The 22334-nt window shown below is 45.0% G+C and overlaps 1 protein-coding gene across 1 annotated transcript in view; it reads right to left on the bottom strand.

Moving 5' to 3' along the window:
• MTMR8 (myotubularin related protein 8) overlaps nt 1–22054 on the bottom strand; it is a 34592-nt gene extending 12538 nt beyond the window's left edge. Inside the window, exons 1-10 of the mRNA XM_054996663.1 lie at nt 21959–22054; nt 17611–17733; nt 16848–17010; nt 13741–13898; nt 12434–12562; nt 11283–11417; nt 9666–9798; nt 8380–8489; nt 7237–7362; nt 4482–4531 (exon numbers count right to left, since the gene is read on the bottom strand). Of these exons, the coding sequence (XP_054852638.1) occupies nt 4482–4531; nt 7237–7362; nt 8380–8489; nt 9666–9798; nt 11283–11417; nt 12434–12562; nt 13741–13898; nt 16848–17010; nt 17611–17733; nt 21959–21982 (1151 nt within the window). The 5' untranslated portion in view covers nt 21983–22054. The remainder of the gene's footprint in view (nt 1–4481; nt 4532–7236; nt 7363–8379; nt 8490–9665; nt 9799–11282; nt 11418–12433; nt 12563–13740; nt 13899–16847; nt 17011–17610; nt 17734–21958) is intronic.
• Nucleotides 22055–22334: the final 280 nt, after the last annotated feature.

The following is a 22334-nucleotide window of genomic DNA, read 5'->3' on the forward strand; positions in this document are numbered from 1 at the left end:
TCAGTGTAATGACTGGGGCTCCTCAGCTGCTTCTGTTTTAACAGAGACGATAAACCCGCGCCTCAGCCCAACCCTTTTTGAAGGCAGTTTTCCCTGTCAGTTCCATATATGGCCACACTTCCCTTTTCCTGCCAGGAATGATGCCGACTCTCCCCAGGTTCTCAATCTCACCGCTGTAAGATTCAGCAGTCATTTAGGAATGTGTAGAGGGTCTCTTTCAGTCAGCACAGAGTAACTTTACTCAGCAGAAACCAAGAACAGAACACAAGGCCTGAAGCCTTCCCTAGCAGCCCTTCAGCCAGCTCATTCAGACATAAGGGAACCTGGGCTGGAGCAACTCCAGCTTTTAGTATCCTGGAACTAACATAAAACATGGAACAGATTCTTCTATATTACAATTGCTACTGCTTGGACAGAGTTCTTACTTCAATTGCATTCTGTTTCTGGGGTCATTCTTGTGGGACACCATTTCTAACAAGAGTCAGCTTGGTACAGTGGTTAGGGCACTGGGCTAAGATCTAGGAAATCCAGGTTCAATTGCCATTCTGCCTGCTTTGCAGGGTTGTTGTGTGGATGGAATGGAAAGGTGTAAAATATTGTAGCCACTTAAGAGTCTCCATTGGGGCTGACAGGTGAGGTTTAGATAAACTCCACACCCATCTTTTTAAAGGACATCTTATGTTTCTACTCAGAAAGGGTGCCTCAGGCCAAGAAGTCCTAGACATACAAACTTTCATTAAATTGGCTACTTTGAGCCCCTACTGCCATCCTTTAGAAAATTTACACTTGATTCCAGTGGTTATTATTGTCATTGTCGATGGCCTGCATCTCTAATTCAGTCACTGTAGAGTGCAAAAGCTGTAAACTGTTAGCCTGGGTGGGAAACAGAATTCTGCTGCAACTCCCTTTAAACTGCTAATCAACGGGTAACTATTATCCTTGTACCCTCACTGAAGGGCACTGGTCAGTGTTATAAATTGAAGCCATTGAACATCTCCAATGAGATTGATTTTGAGCATAAAGCTCAGTGACACTCTAACATTTGATACAAGCTTTTGTGAGTTCAGCTCTCTTTCAGATGGAGGGAGGGAGGGAGGGAGGGAGGGAGGGAGAGAGAGAGAAGTCTGTATATTTAATCTGGGCCAGTGTTCTATTCTAGGACTTGTGGTTTTTTAAAGTAGTGGCTATTCTTCACAGAGGCTCTGAATTTTTCAGTCTAGATGGAAAACACTTTATGGGGAGGAACAGGCTTGCCTTTGAAGCTTTAAAAGCTACTTTTTCCGTTCATTCAAATAACTTGGTGTCAAAGGCCAGGTTCTATCTCTGGAATCTTCTACTGAAAGAGTCTCTGGCAGCAGACTTGGGAAAATCCTTTAAATTCATTTGTCTACCCTCATTGCTGATTTACTCTCCAAGAAAAAGTAAACATTCAGTGGTCTGCTGCCATTTTATTTATTGTTTATTTATTATTTCGATTTATAAACCGCATATCCTCAGGGGCTCTGGGTGGTGAACAACAGTTAAAATCAATAAAAACAAGAAAACAATAATTCTAAAATCAACATACAATAAGCAACAATAAAATACATTAACCAAGTACATTAAAGTGCAGTGGTGGGGAGAACCCCCCACCCCAAAGGTGGGAGGCCGACATGGCACCACCCCCTTCAACCACTGAACGCCTGGCGGAACAGCTGTCTTACAGGCCCGGCGGAATGATACTATGTCCCGCTGGGCCCGGGTCTCCATTGACAGAGCGTACCAGGCTGGGGCCAGGACTGAAAAGGCCCTGGCCCTGGTTGAAGCAAGGCAGGCTTCCTTAGGGCCGGGGACCACCAGTCAACATTGCCATGTCCACCATTCTCTGGTTTCCTACAGTTCATTTTCACATCTGTGCTGCTTCATGGGCTCAGACCAAAGATCTTCCCCACCTCTCTTTCTCAGAGGAGGTCACCTGTCCTCCCATTAATTGAACTAGTCAGTTCAATACTCCCTGGAGATAGAATACTGGTGTTATTTTGAGAGTTCCTTACTTATTAAGGAAGACAGATGAAAAAACATTTCAGGCCATCTAATTTTGTGTATTGTAGTCTTTATACTTTTGCTTGGCTGCCTGTTCATACATCTTTCTACCTTTTCTGCAGACAGTCCCTCTGCTGATTGGGTGCAACGTGCAGAATTCCAACACCTTATAAAAATGCAAAAATTGGGGTATCCTACATGAAGATGCAATATAGCATTTCCCTGCTCTTTGGATGGTTGGTTATTGACCCTTTCCAGAGGGACCCCCCCCTTTTTGTTCTACTAGTTGAAAAAGAATTTTCCTTTGCCTTTTCAGTCTTAGTCAATCTGCATTTTACTAAGGTTGTTGAACTTTTTCACATTCACAGTTGCAATTCTTGAGTTCTTACATACCTGCAGGGGTCATTTCGTAGAAAAAGAGCTGCAAGAACTCATTAGCATAACTCATTAGCATATGACACACCATTTGATCAGGACTAAATGGCCGGGATTTGGCTGCTGCCAGACAGGGCAGTGTTCCCCCCCCCCATGGCAGGGGCCCGATCAGGGCCCTTTTGGCCCCAATCCAGGCCGAAACAGGCCCAAAATAGCTATTTTGGGCACGTTTCGGCCTGGATTGGGGCCCAGATCGGGTCAGTGCTGGGCAGGGGAGGAGTCCCCCTCCAGGCACTGATCCAATCCTGGCGGTTTCGGTCCTGATCCCGGCCGAAATGGGCTCCAAATGGCCAAAAACAGCCATTTGGGCCCCCTTTGGGTCCAGATCAGGGCCGAAACAGCCAGGACCAGGTCAGTGCCAAGCGGAAGAGGGTTCCCCCACCTGGCACCAACCCAATCCTGGCTGTTCCGGCCCCAATCCCAGCGGGAATGGGGCCAAAATGGCCATTTTGGACCCGTTTCGGCCCAGACCAGGGCTGAAATGGCTGGGACTGGGTCGGTGCCGGGAGGGAGATGCTTCCCCCACCCAGCACTGACCCAATCCTGGCCATTTCGGCCCCAATCCCAGCAGAAAATGGCCCAAAATGGCAAAAAGTGGCCATTTTGGGCCTTTCAGGCCCAGATCAGGGCCAAAACGACCCGGATCAGGTCGGAGCTGGGTGGAGGAACCCTCCCCTGCCTGGCACTGACCCGGTCCAGGCTGTTTTGGCCCTGATCCGGGCCCAAAAGGGCCCTTTTGGGCCACGATCGGGGCCGAAATGACCGGGGCCAGGTTGCTGCCGGGTGGGGGAGGCTTCTCCCACCCAGCACCGACCCGATCCTGGCCGTTTCGGACCGATCCGGGGCCCATCAGCCCCAAAACTGACCCAAAATGGCCATGGATCGGGGCCGAAATGGCCAGGACTGGGTCAGTGTCTGGCGGGGGATGCTTTCCCCACCAGGCACCAACCCAATCTGGAACCGTTTTGGCCCCAATCCGGGTCATTTCAGCCCTTATCCAGGCCGAAACGGGCCCAAAATGACTGAAAATGGTCATTTTGGGCCCGTTTCGGCCCGGATCGGGGACAAAATGGCCGGAATCGGTTCAGTGCACTGATCTGATCCAGGCTGTTTGGGCCCAGATTCAGGCCCCAATCAAACGGCCCTAAAGTCAGGTGGGCAGAGCCACCTGACTTGGGGGAACTGCTGGAACACTGGTCCTGTGCGTTCCCCCTCGAAATGAGCCCTGCATACCTGTATGTGACAGGTATGTTAGTGCCAATGCAGGGGCCATCTGCAGCATGGGGGAATGCCCTTCTAAACCACTGGCAGCAGCATGGAGAGAACTGAGGGGATAGAGACCCTCCTTTAGTCATTTGATAGTTCTGGTGGGACAGTGTCAAGGGGAGAAGAGGCACTCCTTGTCTTCTAGAAAGCTCTGGAAGTCTTTTCCATGGCAGGCCTGCACACGTGCAATCCCAATGTGCACCTGCACAAAACACCAGTCGATGAATAACAGTTACAGGTAAGTGCAACCCTGTTTTATTCTCCCTTCGAATCCTGTAAACTTTTCCATGACTAGAGGGGAGTATGTATAGGAAACGGGGGAAGGAACCTGAATGGAAGAACTGTCGTGGGGAAAAACTGATTCAAGAAAGTTATTCTCAGCCTATCTGCCCTTGCTGTTGTTCTGGATTTACATGATGCAGGAGCCTTCTAGAAGTAAAGCAGGATTGAGTGTGGTTGATGCCCAAGTGAGAGGCCAGCTGGAAACAAACATATACCCACCTGGAGCTCCTTGGAGCACAGGTGAGATAGAGAAATAAACTTTTTAAAATCTAGTGCCATCAGTAATTACCATAACACCATTCAGTTCCTCTTTTGTCACCATTTCTCGGTAAGCATTTTGAAATAAGGCAGCTTACAACTCCCGTTCTCCCCTTTATCCTCATAACAACCCTGGGAAATACCACTTCAAGTAAAGACACTACAAATACAAGCTGCACACACACACGCAAGCCCATTTTAATCCATGATGTTTTTACCTGTGTGAGAATTTGTAACCCATGGCAATCCATTCCTTTTCTACTAAGACCTTTAAAGTCAGAGAAAGAAGCAAAATTACAAACTGGCTTTACAAAAGGAATCTAGTATCTGCACAAATACCTCCAAAAACTGACCTCCACACCAGACCCCCTGGGGGCAGGGAAGGAAGCATGCACATGATTGGGATATCCTGCTCTCTTCAGGAAACCAAGGGAAGCCACTAAGTTAAGCCAAGCAATGATTTAAAAGAGAAAGAAAGTGCTAACCCCTATTTAGTCCAATGTGGTGAATCTGTAAGAGTACAGTTTCAAGAAGCTCAAAGCCTAGTTTACTACCTTGCGTAGCGGGGGACTAGCCTCAGTGCTTAAACTGAGGGGAACCTTGGGAATCTATTTCGATGTCAGAAATCAGAAGATGTTCTGCCCAACCACAGATAATCCACACAATGGGTGGAAATAGAGGATGGGGCTTCTGGGGTACAATATTCAGGCAGGGACAAGGAGTTTTTTGGAGCAGACAGACAGGGGTCTAGGGACAAGAAGGGAGTCATCTACTTCAGAACAAGTGGAGCTTCCCCCAATGCAAGGAGGATGACAGACTTTAATAATAATAATAATAATTATAATAATAATTAATTATATATATATATATATATATATATATATATATATATATATATATATATATATATATATATATATTATTTATAGAGCACCTCAACAGTGCAAGCACTGTATTAAGCATAATGCCTCCCTGTGGGCTTACAGTTCCTTTCTTTTTGTCTCTCTTATCCCATTATAAATCAGTGAACTTATGTTAAAAGAAAACCTTCCCTTCCTTCCTTGGGTAATCTCACGCACCCCACCCCCCACCCCAGGTATCTGAACAGGCAACTGTTCATCCTACTCACACATCTCTGCTTTAAAAATGCATTAAGACTTCCAGCTGGAACACCATTCCAAAAAGAAAGCACTAGAACCACTTTTAATGGCTCCAACAGCCAGGGCCAGAGCGCTTATTGAGGCCGGGCCAGCAGCCACCTTGAGCGCTAAGGCGCTGCAGGGGGCACTGGGGGTGGGGGTGTGTGCCACGGAGCTCAATTGCCCCGTGCTGCTGCACCCGGCCTGGAGTGTGTGCTGGTGGCGGCAGCGCTGGGCAGCTGAGCGGGCAGCCTCCCAGCCCTCCCGCTCAGTTGCTCTGTGCTGCTGCCGCCGCCGCTGCCACCACCACCACCACCACCACCACCAGCACACAGCTGCAGGCCAGGCGCAGCAGGCGGCCAGGGTGGCGTGGGGCAACTGAACGGTAGGGCTGGGAGGCTACCCGTGCGCTGTCCCAGCTCCATGTGATGACGGCATCCATGTAGCCCTGGTGCGCGTGCACCAACACCCCTGAAGATGCCTCAGGCGCCAGAAATGCTGGCGCCGGCCCTGACAACAGCAGCCAGAAACTCTGAACACCAATCTGCATGATGCTTGGAGTTAACACTATATCCAGCTACCCCCTATGAATGTTTTCAGAGCACCTGAACACACATTTAGGTGACTTGGAATTCATATTATGTAGTGCTGACACTCAATTATATGAATCCATTCAAGGCAAGGCCACCAATATATGAGGACAACCCTTTGCTAATGCAGGACAGACTAGATTACGTTATAGTCTAGACTCCGATATCCAATTAACTCTCCTAGTCTTCACTTCCTTTCCCAGCTCATCTACTTCAGTTCCATTGTGCTCCCCCCCCCAATTACATCTTCTCTCTCCTCCCCTCCTCCCCCCTCCTCTTCTATATTTGACCAGTCTCTGTACCATGCATCTGACGAAGAGAACTTGATTCTCGAAAGCTTATGCTACAATACAATTGGTTAGTCTTAAAGGTGCTACTGGACTCTTTTTGATTTTGCTACCACAGACTAACACGGCTAACTCCTCTGCATTGTGCTTTCAGTTCAGGTTCCTAGAGGCTCTCCCTTCCACATGGACTGGAGGATTTAGAACATCTAGGCAAGCACGGTCTGGGAGAAAAGCAGTAACGGAGAGATACAGATCATAATGATCCAGTACGAAAAGGTCTGCTTGTCTTCTATGGTGCTCAGTTCTCCCTCCGAACTGCTAGGCATATTACATTAGTTTTGCAGTCACTCAATTGGCAGCCTATCAGTTAACGGGTTCAATTTAAGGTACTGGTTATTACCTACAAAGCTCTCAATGACCTTGGACTCTCAGTACCTGCAGGACTGCCCCTGCTGCTATGTTCAGCTATGACAGCTTCACTCAACTGAGCAAAGCCTTCTGAAGGGGCTGCCCTGCAAACCAGTAAGACTGGCAACTGCCCGTCAAATGCACTCTCCCTGGAGGTGCCCAACTTGTAGTCCCACACTTCTGTCATTCTGCAGATTGTGTAACACAGCGTTGTTCAGGAGGGCATGTATATGGCTGTAGGATAATGGAATGCTTCAAGAGAACACTTCTTTATAAAAGGAACAGAATTGTAATATGTTTGAATGTTTATTATATGTTTTTCCCTGCTCTCACTGCATTGCGCTCTACTTGTATAATTCCATTTTCTGCACTGATATATCTTTTCTCATACCTTCTGCATTAGTTTTCTAATTTTGGACTCCAAGTTAATTTCCTTTGGAAACCATTTGATGCTTGCCTACATTTCAAACTAGTTCCCAAGCCAAGAGTCCAAGTCATTGGTAGGAGTGTACCCTTTTGTTTAAAATCCCAAAGCGTTCCTGTTCTTACCATGAATCCTTTTAATGTCCGATAAAATGGATCTAGGATTAGACTAGCCAGTGAGCAGACCTGCGCAGTACGATCCCAGCCATCTGAGCAGTGGACCAAGACACTGGCACGCTCATCTTTCACAGCCTATAAAGCGGAGAATCACATACACACATCATGCCACATCAAAATGCTTGAACAAGATACAAAGAACACTGGCTGAAGAGATCAGGAGTTTAGAGGCATGACCTCTCTGGGTAAACCACAATGAGTAAAACAGATACAGGAAGCCTAAAGAACCCACAAGCCCATTTTCTCGATGACCTCTTTGTATAACAACAAGACCCCTTATGATTCCATGAGATTTGCCTCATTAATGTTAATGGTTTGTGCTCCATTCTGCCACCCATCTCTAGTCACAGGACAGTGGCTTCTCCTCGACCATACTCAACTGAAAACAGAAATCAGTTACTGGGGACAGCTTGGACAACCACAGGTCACCCTGATCCTAGTAAACATTAGAGGTGTGCGATTCGGGTTTCCAATTCAGGAAAAATACCCAAATCGGACTCGATTCGCAAAGATTCACAATTTCTGAATCGGCTCCAGCATGCCAGGCCAGTTTCGGAAACCCTGAATCAAAGCTTCCTGACGCTTCGGGTCAAGGAGTTTAAATGACTCCATGCTGTTGTGCAACGGCAGGAAAAGGGCATTTAAACTCCAGCTTCAGCTGCTTGGCGGGGACTTCCCCAGCATCGGGTGAAGAGGAGGCAGTATCTGCGCGCGGGGGGGGGGGGGAGTTTAAACTTGCCACACCGCCGCTCACTGGCCCGTTGCCAGGGAGATGGGGGAATTCCCCCCTCTTCCCGGCATCAGGTGAAGAGGAACCTGCAGGGAAGCTTCCATGAGCTCCGAATCTTTATGGAGCATATCGAAGAAGGCCGATAAGCAATTTCCAAAGCGGTTTGCCGCTTCGGAAATTGCTTATTTCCGACTCGTTTTCCCTGCTTTATAAATTACAAAGCAGGAAAACCTAAATTTTTTTTTGCTGCACACCCCTGGTAAACATTAAAAGCCCATCCCAAGCAACAAGGCTCCTGGAAACACTTCCACCGCCTCCCTGGCAATGCATATTTTTAAATGCCCCACAAAGACAGACTTTACCTTGGCAAGGAAGACGCCAGCATCCATTATCGCTTTAATGTGTCGCAACCAGCCAGAGTTCTCCAGGCCAGTAAGGAAGTCACTCATGGAAGGAGATTTTGTTTCACATACTGATGGGACACAAGCGGAAGAAGGAAGGTTTGAAAAGGCAGAAGAGATTCCTCAGCTCGGGGTCATGGAGGGCCTGTCTACCATGGGATCATTTAACCCACCCCCAGGCAACTCTCTCCCTCCTGCTCCTTTCAGCCCTGGAGCAGGCAAGGGCCTTACTGGCTGCCACCACTCTGGTCTGGGAGTTCAACTAGACAGGGCTCAGAGCACCCTCTTTCCCTTCACCCTTCCTAACAGCACCCCTCTACTGGTGAGTGCACTGCCAGGTGACTGGCCTTTCTTTTCCCTCCATTTTTCCTTAGTCCAGTTGTAAAAGCTGGGAAGGATCTTGGGAAATGCAGGCCTGCAGGGGAATTGGCAGCTAGGCCTACTGGAAATTTGCACTAAGGCCTAGGGTTTCCTTGAGGATCATGGCAGCTCCTGAAAAACATTTCTAATCCCTGAGCCTCATGATCACGGGACAATTTCTGACCACATGAAGGCATCTGGGCTCCACACTTTTGCTGACCAATTCAATGTAATTACTACACTTTGAAGATAACTTCCAGAGGCTTTTAGAAGAATCCTGTCACTTAAATATATATATTAGATTTTTATAACACCTTTCCTTTGAACGAGGCCCAAAGAGGATTACAACTCTTCACATAGGGCACCCTCTGAGGCACCCTCCCCTACAGAACAGCACAGATCCAACTCAGCAGGGGCCTTATAGCGAATGAAAGGAAGGCAATTTCTTCACATTCTCTTTGGAGGAGGTGGTATCGCAGATGGGGAGGGATCCAAGCAGCTTAGCCAGGAAGGACTTCTCTTCCCCACGCTAAAGAACGTGACCACCTCTGACTTAGAAAGACTATCCTAAATTCTGCAGCTCTACTAAATCAAAACCTCCTTCTTGGGGGGTTTGTATAGATTACCAGGCACACTTTCCCCACCTTAAGATCCAAAGTGCCTTCCTTATCTGATTCTCTCTTACTGGTACTTAATACCAGCTAAAAATTCATGCCAATTCAACAAGCAAAGAACATGGCAGGTATTGACTCTCCTAATCTCTTCCCTATTCCACACCCCCAGAGTACACACACTTGTGTCTACAGGATTGGCTCATTCTATAGCAAGTGAGACTGGTAGGTGGTGACCACAAGCAAGCAGCCAGCCATAAAACATAGCCAACATACCTTCCAAGAGTTTCTGCAGACTACTCCTCATCACATGGATGTTTTCAATGCCAATGAATTTAAACCGGATGTTGTCATAATGATCAACATTCTCATAACCTTTCCCGGCTGCTCGATTGGCCATGGCATTCAACTGGAAGAATTAAGAGGCAAATGTAACACCACATTCCTAACAATGCTGTCAAGCTTCTCAGCATTATATGAGAAGTGCCGCTAAAAATGGTGTCTTTTATGCCATCCCCAACATATGAGTAGCAGCTTCTAGGGATAAAGCTAGACATCACATGAGCCACACAGTTGCCACCAAAAGGAGTCTCTTCCTCCTCCCCAATAATGACCATATTTACAATAATGCAAGACGTGGCAGTCAATAGGATGGATCTGTTCTGCTAGCAGAGGTGATTTGCCCTGGAGAAAGGAGCCTGATGCAAGACGCTCTTCCAAGTACCTTTCATCAAAAGGAAAGCACCATCGCCAGCAGAACTGGTCTGTGAGATGCAACCCAACGAAAAGAAACAAAAGGAGACAAAGTGGGGCTGCTGCTTTCAGCGACAACTTGGGCCTAACAGTAATTCAGATTTTTCAAAAACAGTGCAGGCATTCTGCAAAACCTCAGCTCAACGTTCACATAAATATGAATCTTGCTGGGTGATCTTTGGCCAGTGACTCTTCTTCAACCTAAACCTATCTTGCATGGCAGAGGGAAGGATGGAGAGGACAAGTCCCATATATACCACCCCAAGATCCTTGCAGGAAAGGTTGGATACAAGTGAGATGAATACAATACTCAACCCTTGTGCCCGCTAACTAAAATACAAAGCTTCATACTATTCTCTGTTGAACAGCCAGATCGCTGGTCCTTTTAACTTCGAACATCAACTGGCTGCGCCATTCTCAGCACTGCTACAGACAATCCTTCAGCGGAAGAGCCGAGAACGGAATCTGGGGGCTCCTGCAGATGCTTTGCCACTAAGCCTCTACCCGCTGGAAATCATTTCAAAGCCCATTAAATAGCATCTCATGTGATTTCATACGAGCACAGAAAGCACCAGCAGATACAGGCTTCCTGACAATCTCAGCTTTCAGTTTTTGAATAAGCCTAGCCACTAGGGTTTTAATCTTAGGGGACAGAGCGGCAGTGGAATAAAGTCCCAGATGGCCACAGGCGGGTCTTCAGTGCCCTGCACAGGTCAATACTGTTCTCCACAGCTAGCGGAAGTGCAACCATGCAAATGCAAATGGTTTGGAATAAGAAAAATGATGCAGGTGGAGCACAATATTCAAAGTGCAAGTTTTTACTGGAACAAAATTTTAAGTGCTGAGTATAACCAGCTTCAATATTTTATCTGTGCCAAGTACTTGTTTAAGTCTGGAAAAGAAAAGTCATCTAAAAGGCACACTAACTGAATAGCAAATACTGACTATAACGAACAGCTGATTGGGTCTAATTTCTGATAAGGAGATGTCTGTTATTTTAATTAAGAGGAGCCGGTTGGATCTCCCCACCCTACCACATTCTTAAAATCCAGCATACGAAGGGCAGACCTTACTCTGGTAGCACTAAAGTCAGCATTTCTTGGAAAGACATGAACCTAGTGAGATCCCATGAAACAATACCTTTGGCCTTGTGTCTACAACATACATGAATGGACTCCCTGGGTTGGCTTCCCGAATGGCTTGCAACAGCTGTTCATCCTCTAGGCAACGAGCACTAAACCCAGACAAGGGCTGGCTGCACCGGCATATGGCAGCCTGAAACACACAAGGGTCAACAGTGTAGCCAAGGTTTCCCAAAGCAAAATGCTATACTGACACACAGACATATTGCCTTTATAACCCATACAAACACAGATTTAACACTGTCACAAAGACAAGCAAACAGCGGTGTAGGGTAAGGTCAAAGATGTACAATGGAGTAGCTTTTCTGAACCTAAGCAAGTCTGGATCCACCCTCTGTAAACCACCTCAAGTGCCAGAATGCAAGACAGACAAGACATGCAGCAAAGCTAAATCAAAAGAAAGTATTTCTTCCCATGGAGCATATTTATGGAATTCACTTCCATCCCCTTTGGGGACAGGTAGGGTCTGAATGTGCTGATGGTCACTACTTGAAATAGCTTTAACAAATGATTAGGCAAATTTTTAGAAGTCAATCAGCAAGCACTAGGCATAATAACTACAAGTAACCTGTCTAGAAACTAGAAACAAGCGACAAGAGACAGCTATTGCCTTCATGCCTGTGGACTTCCTGGAAATATTTGTGAAAAACAGGTTGGCAGTCCAAGTGGACCTTTGGTCCAACATTCTTTAAGATTTTGCTTTGGACCAAAAGCTTCATAGATTAAGAAGAACTCGCATCTACCTGCTGTACAAACTGTCAGCTGTACACAGGAAAGTACATGAAGCACGAAGGAACAGAAGTCATGGGGGTGGGGTTTGCACACATGTTATTCTCCTTGGGGTGAATGCTGATGTCAAACACATTAACACACCACCTCTGTCTAGAGGATCATCTTCTTTTTGGAGATATTACTTCCCCCATACCACCCTAATCTTTGTTGCTATTTTCATATTTAATCATCATTTGACTCTTTTGGTAAGGTGATTTATCCCAAGCTCTTTCTTCTGGTTCAAAAAGCTGAAATTAGCAAAGGCGAAGTGAATCCAGTTTCCCACTCCAAAGCATTTGATCATGTATCTTCTTTAGAAAGCCAGCTGGCAGAGATGGACAGACAAACCCCAGAAAGAGCAAAACATGCACGACTAACATTATTCTCTTTGTAGAAGTAGGAAAGCACTGGTATCCGACCTCGGCTTCTGAACTTTGAGCTGCTCAGCACCATTGTCCTTGTAGCTGCTTTAGGCACCACCAATTCCCGAGGGTATGTGCTGCAGATCTAGGGAAAGTAATGAACAGGAAAGAAGAATGGCATCTTAAATTATTCATTGGCGCAATATTAACTCACTAAAGAATTAATTACAGAGTTGCAACTTGGTTCTTGCTGATCATAACAACCCTTAGCTGATACTACAGCAAAAACTGGTGGAAGAGCTTAGGAACATTAACACAAATCTGTTCAGAATCAGCAGTAGCAAGGTATCATTGGTCCAAACAACAAAACACTACTTAGGAATTTATTCTATAAGGTGACTCTTGGAGGCTGAATGCCCAGTGTAAAGATCCAGCAAGACAGGGAAGAAAGGACAAAGTAATATTTCCTTAGAACAGGGATAAAATGGAGGGAGAGGGAAGGCACGCACGTGCCTGCAGGGAGACCTAATGAAGTTCACAAGCGATAGATTCAAGACAGACAAAAGGAAGCAATTCTTTGCACAATCTCATACAGAACTCACTGCCACAGGATGTAAGTAAGGGCCATTACAGGCAATTTCTATGTTATAGGTGCAGCAACAGGAGAGTTTTTGGTCTCCAACTCTGTCTGTGGGCCTTCCAGGGCATCTGGTTGGCAACTCTGAGAAACAGGACACTGGACTAGATGGGTCACGAGTTTGATCCAGCGTGTTCCTATATAAAGAGTCTGGCTACTGCATTATTATCCTGCTCGTCTTCCCAAGAGCCCAGGGCAGATACATAGTTCTCCTTTCCTTATTTCCCCCCACAGCAACCTTGTGAGTTAGGTTAAACTGAGATAATGGGATTGCGAGAAGTTCTACAAAAAGTATTAGCTGAGGCAAAAAGCCCAATATCCTTATCAATCTGTTGCTAGACTTTCACACTTTGGATGGGGGGGGGGGGATCACATGACCAAATCCCTTTCTCCTGCATAGAACTTCCATGCATGCAAAAAGCTAGGTGTCATGGCGAAAGATTTAAGGCCTGTCTTCTCCTTTGCATGCTACCTTTCTGTGTGATACCACCTCTCTTCTCCAAGGGGAGCATTCAAACAGGCAACCATGAACCTAGCGTTTGAAATGGTACAACCCAGGAAGTTTTATCACGTGATCTGCTTCTTTATATAGACTGGCCTTAAACAAGACACACGTGAGATTTTCACTAAAGAATATCAGTATATTAGACACGTTGCACCAAGTGGCTATTCTGGGCAAGAATTACCTCATAGTCTTTGTTAGCATCAGTTATTTCCCAGAAGTCATTGGGAATCCCCATTCGCTGGTAGTCCACGGTGACATCTATCAGCTTCCAGCCCACTTCCCGGTTATCTTTGGGCATTTTAGGATTGTAAGAGAATGCATAAAGTTCTTCTGGTTTCACTGAAGTGCAAAAATTAAATTCACAGAGGCAAAAAAATCAATGTTCCTGGCCCACATTCAAGTCAGAGTTCTTTAGAAAATGGCACATGCTAAAAAGAAGTTCACAGCAGCCTTAAATTTTCATACTGTGTTGCTTTTAACCATTTCCCCTACCTTACAATTAGGTTTTATTAAGGTACTAGTCTTTACCCCCATAACATTGATATCTATTTGTCAGTCAACTGTGGCAGAACAGCAAAGGTCAAAGCTCTTTTGCAAAGGTTATCTCACCTCAGTATTAGCATAACAACAAATGGTTAAGAAGTAAGAATGAAAAAATTGCTACCAGTCTGTCAAGTGGGCAGGGAGCAGAGAAAGATGAGACGGCTGACTGGAAAAAGTGAATACATGGAGCTGCTAGCTCGTGAAAATGCCATCTCTAGTTGCCACTAGCTTTACCCTTGCAGGTGGGAGCACAAAAAGCAGGGCTTGGGAGGTGGATCTTAAGTGGCAGGTGGGCAGTAGAGGAAGATGTGGTCCTTCATTACTTTTTCTGCTGTTGCTGTTATTTCTGCTGCTATTTCTATTACTGTCAACTGAAAGCCATGAAAGTTATATTTACTGCTGAAATTTTAATGCTGCTAGTTCTTATTTAAAATATTGTGCTGATTTTAGCAGCGTTATTGTATAACATGTTTTGAGCAGGCTGATTGGAATTAATCCATTATGAAGAAGATTATATGTATTTTGAATAAATCAGAAAATAATTTGGCCTCTCAATCCTGGAATTGTTTTCTTGGGAAATATGAGAAAATTGTTTAGAAACTTAGCAGTTCAAATTTGGACTTCTAAACCGTGTCCGGAGCTAAATGCAGCCCCCACATGGCCCCTGGCTCAATTCTCAGCTCAAATTACAGTTCAACAATATTCTAGGAGCCCATTGCCCATATCTAAGACGATATGTGAATCAAGGCTACTACCTGTCAAGGTTTTCACTCCTGTTCACAGGAGCCCCTGGCTTTGTGAAGGAATTAATAGATGCAACAAATGTTGTTAGCTCAGGTTGAAAAAATGCCTAAAAGAATTGCAAAGGATAGTGTTCGTACAAAAAAGCACCATCTTGGCCTGACCCCCTCTCAGCTGCCTCTGCTAAATAATGATTCTACCTCAGAATTTAACAAATTACAGTGATGTTCTTGAAGTTATTTTTATTTTAAAAATAAATATTACTGAACTTTTAGATGCCAGCTGTGGTTATATGTGGCTTGTTGAAGGAGGAAATCAATCAGACGTGGAAGAGCTGTGCTTTCAACTTTTCCAGCAAAATTCTAAGTTCAAGATACTGGTATTAAGAGAAACACCCTCTGGCTTTCTAAAGCCTAGGAGATTCTTATAGCTTTTTAAAAAACTAACAAGTTATGTTTTATTGCCTCCATCCCCACCAAAATGATTTAAATACATTTGACTACTGGACAGAATTACTTAAATGTGTAAATTTCTTGAGGTGTTAAAAATAACTCACTAGCCTTTCATGGAAACCACCACTGATGCAAAAGATGTCTGAACCCCAATGTCGTCCACGCAGAAGGCAGGCACACAGAGCTGCTTTATGCTGCACAGGGCCCAAAGAGAGACATCCCTCCCTCACACCTCGGCTCTGAGAAGTGCCTACAGGGCTTGCAATTAACACTGCAATGTCCATATTTTCTTCAAGCAGAAGGGCCATGAAAAAAGGAAAAATTAAATAACAATATGTTGTGCTTACTGCATTTTTTTTGTCTGAGGCTCTCATTAAATACAACTTCCAATTTCAATAGATCTCAAATGTGTTGGGAAAGGGGGGGGGGAGTTCTTTCAAGCAGTTTGGTCAACCTAGCAATAGCTTTGTACCCCTCCATCCTTCTTTGCTTTCTGCCTTCCTGGCTTCCCTTCTTCCTCAAAAGCACAGATCCAATCAATAACTCATCCTGCAGACTCTCATAGCAGCAGGCTCTCCGAGGCCAAATGGGCCCTGCCAACATCTGATAAAGTAGCCAATTTACCAATCTTTAACTGTCAGTCACTCTCAGGTAAATAATGAGTAATTGTGTGCTCTTCCAAGAAAAGAAAGTGTGGAATTTTATGGAAGAACTGAACCAGAACGAAACTACAGGAACTCGGCAGGAACAAAAAAGAGGCCACAATACACTAAAACAGTGAGACCACAAGAAGGTGCCTTCAGAGTTCACTTGCAAGTGTGCATCTGGAAACTCAGAAGTTGTTAAGCACATATACCAACATTCCCCAACAGTCTCAGGGATGGGGGTGGCACACTAATGAAAAAAAAACTGGCAATCATCAGGTAATTCCCAGAAAATGCTCATCTTCAGCTTGCCTTTTGTATCTTACCTCCTGAACCTTTTGATATTGCATTCATGCTGTAAAAGGTTTTAACAGATAATTTGCTAAGCATCAGATTGAAACAGAACGGAGTTCTGCGCCAAGGGCAAATAAGAACTAACATTTTGCAGTGAAAAATTATGGACATTCCCTCTGGGATCTGGACCATGGCCAAAGGAAAGGGACATCTCTGCTGTCTGGTTAATGGCAACATTATATTCCAGGATTACAGTTATTAAAGGCCTTCCTGCATTGCTTCAGCTTGTGCTGAAACGTTTCTCCAGCACTACTAAATTATCACTGCAGAAACCACCTGAGCTGATCAGAAATACTTCAGAGGATTTTAAACAACATCAATAAAAATAACTTAGGAGCATTTCAATATCCAAAACTGCTTTGCCTGACCAGTGCCAAAATTCTGCAGAACAAGATATAAACTATTTCTGCTCTGCTAACAGATAGGACAAAGATTTCCTTTCTTCCTGTCCAGTTCAAGAGAAACCAAAACAGCCAGTAATCAGAATTTATGCCGCAAACTGCACTCTGCAACCATGCTACCAGTACTGGGAGGAGACTGCAATCCGCCAGTACCTGGTTGCGAAAGTTTTAGCAAGGAGGTGTAGACTTCGTGACAATCCCGCTCGCGCCCAATAACAAAGTGCGCCACACGGAAGTTCTTGCAGCGAATTAGCAGGGGACATCCAGACGGAGTCAGAGGCAGTTTCTCCACAGCTGCAATATGGTGATGAAGAATCTGCAGAAAAGAACAGGAAAGTTAAGGGAGCAATTCTTAAACCACTTCCTGTGGACCACATTTCATGGTACTGATGCCAAACTGGAGGAATGAGAAGTGAAACAAGCAGCAATTCTAAATACAAGCAGTGACTGTCCATATTTTAATGAATCCTCAAAAGGCATTACTTATGATCAAGAGCCATCACTTGGCCTAGAAAATTTTGTAACCACTCAAAAAGTTTAATTTCCACTGTCTAGTCAGGATGCTACATACCATTGGCTGATGTTGATGTTTTCTATCAGCTCTGTAAATAACCACTTACAAGTGGTAAATAATGGTTTCCAGGTGAGACTCTGATTCTTTATTTGAAGCCACAAATAAGAGAGACAGGGATGAGAAGGCAGACAAAAAAGGAGCAAAGGGGGGAACTAGGTTAATTCAGGGAACTTTCTTTCCAGGATGCTTCTAATCCCAGTTGCCCTTTTTGTAAAAGTAGAGTAGCAAAAAATGAAAATGAGACATTACTATTATGGTTATTATGGTATTACAGAAGCAACATGATTCATAGGCAGGTGTGCTACTGACTCAGCAACTTAGCCGCTCCCCCTCCAACATTACCCATGTCTCCTTTCGAACTTCAGCCGAAGCATCCACATATATCAGATGTGTTGCAGTCAGGTACAGCGTCCCATTTGCTGGCTTCCTGTGTGTATAACGATCTAGTAACTTGACATTTTCCACCTGTAGGGTAAGAAAACCCCTATTAGAACACACTGACTAGTTGTGCCACACACCAGCAGTGTTGCAGCAGATAGAAGAATGCTAAGGCAGAGTGGAGGAGACACTTTTAACTTACTGCTTTGCACCAGCCTGCAAATAGAAGATCTGTTTACCAGACCTGGGGAAACAATATTTTTCTCATCCTTTAATGCCCTTGTTGGGGTTGGAGGCCTGTTAGATCATAGCTCCTCAATCTTGTCACCTGTGGCAAGTAAGAGTCACCTTCAGAAGATAAAAGAACCAGCAACGTGTCGCTAATGACTAACTTTGCTATGTGTTGACAGGCGGATCAGTGAAAATATTTTCTCTGCAGCATACACTATATTTAAAAGAATATGCGAGGGCTGTTGAATGCATATACCATTTTTCCAATGGGATAATGTCTTGACCCCTCTCTCCAGATACATATTAGCTCAGGCAAACTTTTAGGGGTCATTTTTAAGTCAAAGAGTAAAGAAAAGTCAGTGATGCTTTGGTAAAATTTTATTCTGCTTTGCTGAAGAGATGGAGGATTTTAATATTTTCACCACGTTTGGAGAATAGGGCAGGCTGAAAATGAAGAAAGCCAAACCAAGCACTACAATTGCATGCTATAAGCTAGAGGTTAACAACACTCTCAAGGCGAAATGACAGAGTACTAAAGCTTTGTTTCTCATATTATCACAGTGTGTTATTAAGGAAAAGTTTTGTTAAATTTTTGAGACTTCTGCTGACCAACAGACAGCAAAACAGGAAACCACAGTACATTATGTTTGTAGTAAGATAGCGAAACCCCAGAGTTTCCTGACAGCTGAATGCCTGGTTATTAATCATTCACATAGTGCTGTGTTTTCTTATCTAAATCACACAGATAAAAAGCAATGAGGAAGAAAGAAAACCTTCAGGTTTCTTCACTGTTAGATAAGAGTCTAGCTTTGGTTAAAAGACACTTTTACACCTCTGAAGTTCTAAAATAAGGCAGCATACCAAGGGAACTTATCTTTACTCAGTCACCATATATGGGGGGAAATGCTTTCATTTGCTTGCATGGATACTATTGACTGGTGGCCCTGGGCTGTGACAGACAGAAGTATTTCCCACGTGGAAAGATGGCTGAAGACACACACAAAAGCTCTGAACAAATTCCTATCATAGAATTTATTCCAAGCCTTCAAGCAGCGGTAAAAGAGATCACTGATATAGAGCAGTGGTTGGGCTAAGAATAAGAAAAATCCTAGTTCAAAACCTGACCATACATAAGCCTTAGCATCTGGATTAATTCTATTGAGTTAATTCTACTGAAACACTGCTGTAAAGATAATATATCTGAAGCGTACTACAAGTACCAAAGTTAATTACACACCTAACAGTTCATCTAAACTTGAAATATTTATCAATACCAAGAGCTGTGTATGCACCATGAACACAGACCCTATTGTCTGTAAGGCTGCAAGCGGTACTAACATTGACAACAAGAAAGGGTTACCCTAAACACAAGTTTTGCTGAACTACAATAGCTGTTCAGTTATCTGAAAAAAACTGCTTCGTCTTAGTTTTGATATCTGTGTCCAATGCAAATTATTCCACGTCATAAAAAGCCTCACTGTTGAAGAGAAGAAGGAACATCTGGGAAAATTCAAACCACCATTAATAAATCTGTTGTTGTTATTGTTATTGTTATTATTATTACAGAATTGCAATTGAACACTGTTTTCAGTTAATGGAAACTTTATGAATACAGCTAATGTGTAGGAAAAACTGCAAAATCACATTAATAAAGGATCCAATGCCAAATCACGGTTTATACACAACAATCCATTCTTGCACTTCTATGGTCCATGATTCCCACTGTCCTTCCAGGCCCATGGCAAGCTCAGATTCAATTTGTTGCTTCCTTTTTAATAGAAGCCATTGTTACAAAGGGCAAACTAGAATTTATATTTTCAGTCTAACTAGGATAGCGAGCCAGTTTCAAACCATGGACTGCAATCCTGGTTCGGGGGGGGGGGGGGGAAGCATGACCTTTGCAGCAACAAGAAACTGAATCTCCATGCATGCAGGATTAATTCATGGGGTTACAACCGAACAGACCTAGAGGAGCTCTCTCTCTTGCCCAGAAGTCCTGCTCTGAGTACTTGTGGTGGGTAGAAGCCATGGCAATTCTCTGTTAAAGGAGTAACTACAAATGTAAATTAAATATATAACTTTTGTTATATATTTTTTGGAAAAAAAATGACTTAACACATTTTTCCCTTTTGCCACCTGTTCAAACAGGTAGCAAAGATTATTCAAAATATAAGGTTACTGCGACGATATACTACTTGCATATTTAAAAGAAACCACCCTCAAGAGTACTGTGGCAACCTAAAGATAACATAAGAGCAATCCTGCCGGATCAGACCAGCGGCCCACCTATCCTGTCATCAGATCTCACACAACAGCCAACCAGTTACTCTGAAGGGCTAACAACAGGGCCTCCCCCTGATGTTGCCTCCTGGCACTGATACTTTGAGGTGCCTATGAAAGTGGAGGTTCGTTTAGTTACCAGTCTAGAAGCCAAATAGAGGCATAAATCGTTTAACCCTCTTTTAAAGCTGTCTAAGCTTGGGGCATCACAACATCCTCTGGCAGTGAAATGTTCATTTTAAAATCATTTTTAGTGTAAAGAAGTATTCCCTTTTGTCCATCCCAAATATACGTCCCATCCACTTCACTGGATGCCCTTCAGTTCTAGTATCAGGGGAGGGGCAAGTTCTCTTATGTCCACTCTGTCTATTCTGTGCGTAATTTTATAAACCACTATCATGTAGGACAGTCATCTCTGTCCTAAAGTAGCAAGTCCCAGACTCTTCAGCCTTTCCCCATAGGAAATGGGCTGCAATCCCCTAATCTTCTCAGTTGCCCTCCTCTGTATTTTTTCCAGCTCTGCAATGTCCTTTTGGAGATACAGGGGCAGAGCTTTCATGGATTTGGTGCTCACTGAGCACCAACTAATCAACAGGCGTTGCCTCTAAGGCCTTCATTATATTATGGGACTGCTGAGTCCACTTTGCCAGATGCATGAAGTGCAGGATTTGAGTCTGGCGACACCTTAGAGACCAACAAGATGTGCAGGATAGAAGCTGTAGTCAGAGCTCCCTTCTTCAGACGCTGGCATGGAGAGTTACCCTCAGCTAGCAGATACACAGGCAGGCACAGAATAACAGCAGACAGGAAAAGGCCATGTGACACAGAGACTCTCTACACAAGACATCTTACACAGGGACACTCAAGTGACATTTTCTACACCATCTTATATTCAAGTGCACTCTGTCTCTCTAGCAGAGCATGTAAGTATCTGAAGAAGTGAGCTGTGGCTCACGAAAGCTCATACCCTACCACTAATTTTGTTGGTCTTATAGGTGTTACTGGACTCTGGCTCTTTTCCACTGCAACAGACAAAACTAATATAGCTACTCATCTTGATCTAGCACTGCATGTGTATCCATAATGGGAGAACAAGGGTAAGATCTTTCACTTGGTCATAGATCCAGAGGAGTTAGCCGTCTGTAGTAGCAAAATAGTAAAGAGTCCGATAGCACCTTTAAGACTAACTGACTTTATCGTTGTATAAGCTTTCGAGAACCACAGCTCTCTTCGTCAGATGCATACGCTTTCGAGAACCAGACAATGCATCTGACAAAGAGAGTTGTGGTTCTCGAAAGCTTATGCTACAATAAAGTTGTATCTGACGGAGAGAGCTGTGGTTCTCAGAAGCTTATGCGACATTATAGTCGGTTAGTCTTAAAGGTTCTACTGGACTCTTTACTATCTTTCACTTGAGATGTCTTGTGTAGAGAGACCTACACCTCAGAGACCAACAAGACGTGCAGGATACAAGCTACACGCGCACGCAACACTCTGGCCATGTGCTCAGGAGCTTCACCTCCGCAGCCCCACCCCCTCCCCGACACAGAGCGGCCTGAACTCTGCACATGCTCATGAGGCCTCTCAGATCAGTCCCCCATACGCCTGACTGAGCCGACCCCTCCCCAACCAGCACCGAGGCCAGGCTCTGGGCCTGAGGGACCCAAGCACAGGGCGGGGAGGCCAAGGGAAGCGCCCGGCCAAGAGACCCACCACGAGAGGCTTCGGGCGCCGGCGTCTCCCAGCGGTACTCTGCGCATGCTCAGAGGCCTCCGCTGACTGGCGTTGAGCCCAGCCTCACCTTGGGCGTCGTGATGTGCTCCATGGCTCTCCCCCGGAGCCGCCCTACGCCGAGCGCCGCTCTCTCGCACCAAGGCCGGCCTCCGCCATCCGCGCCTCAGCGCATCCTCCCGTCCCTTTCCGCGGAAACATCGCGAGACCGGTCGGGAAGCTGCGGCCGACATCTTGCATGAGGGCGCAGTTGTCCTCTCGGCAAGGCCGGGTCGCTCGCCACGTATTGCGCATGCGCACCGAACCCTGCGCGTTCTGCGAAGATGGATCCCGTTCTCTCTGTGCGTTTGCGCGCTCCGTTGCCTCTACTTGACTTGGTTGCCTTGGTAAAATGGTAAAGAGTCCAGTACCGCCTTTAAGTCTAACCAACCTTATTGTAGCATAAG

Source organism: Eublepharis macularius, chromosome 13 (assembly GCF_028583425.1).
Source record: "Eublepharis macularius isolate TG4126 chromosome 13, MPM_Emac_v1.0, whole genome shotgun sequence".
Lineage (NCBI taxonomy): Eukaryota > Metazoa > Chordata > Lepidosauria > Squamata > Eublepharidae > Eublepharis > Eublepharis macularius.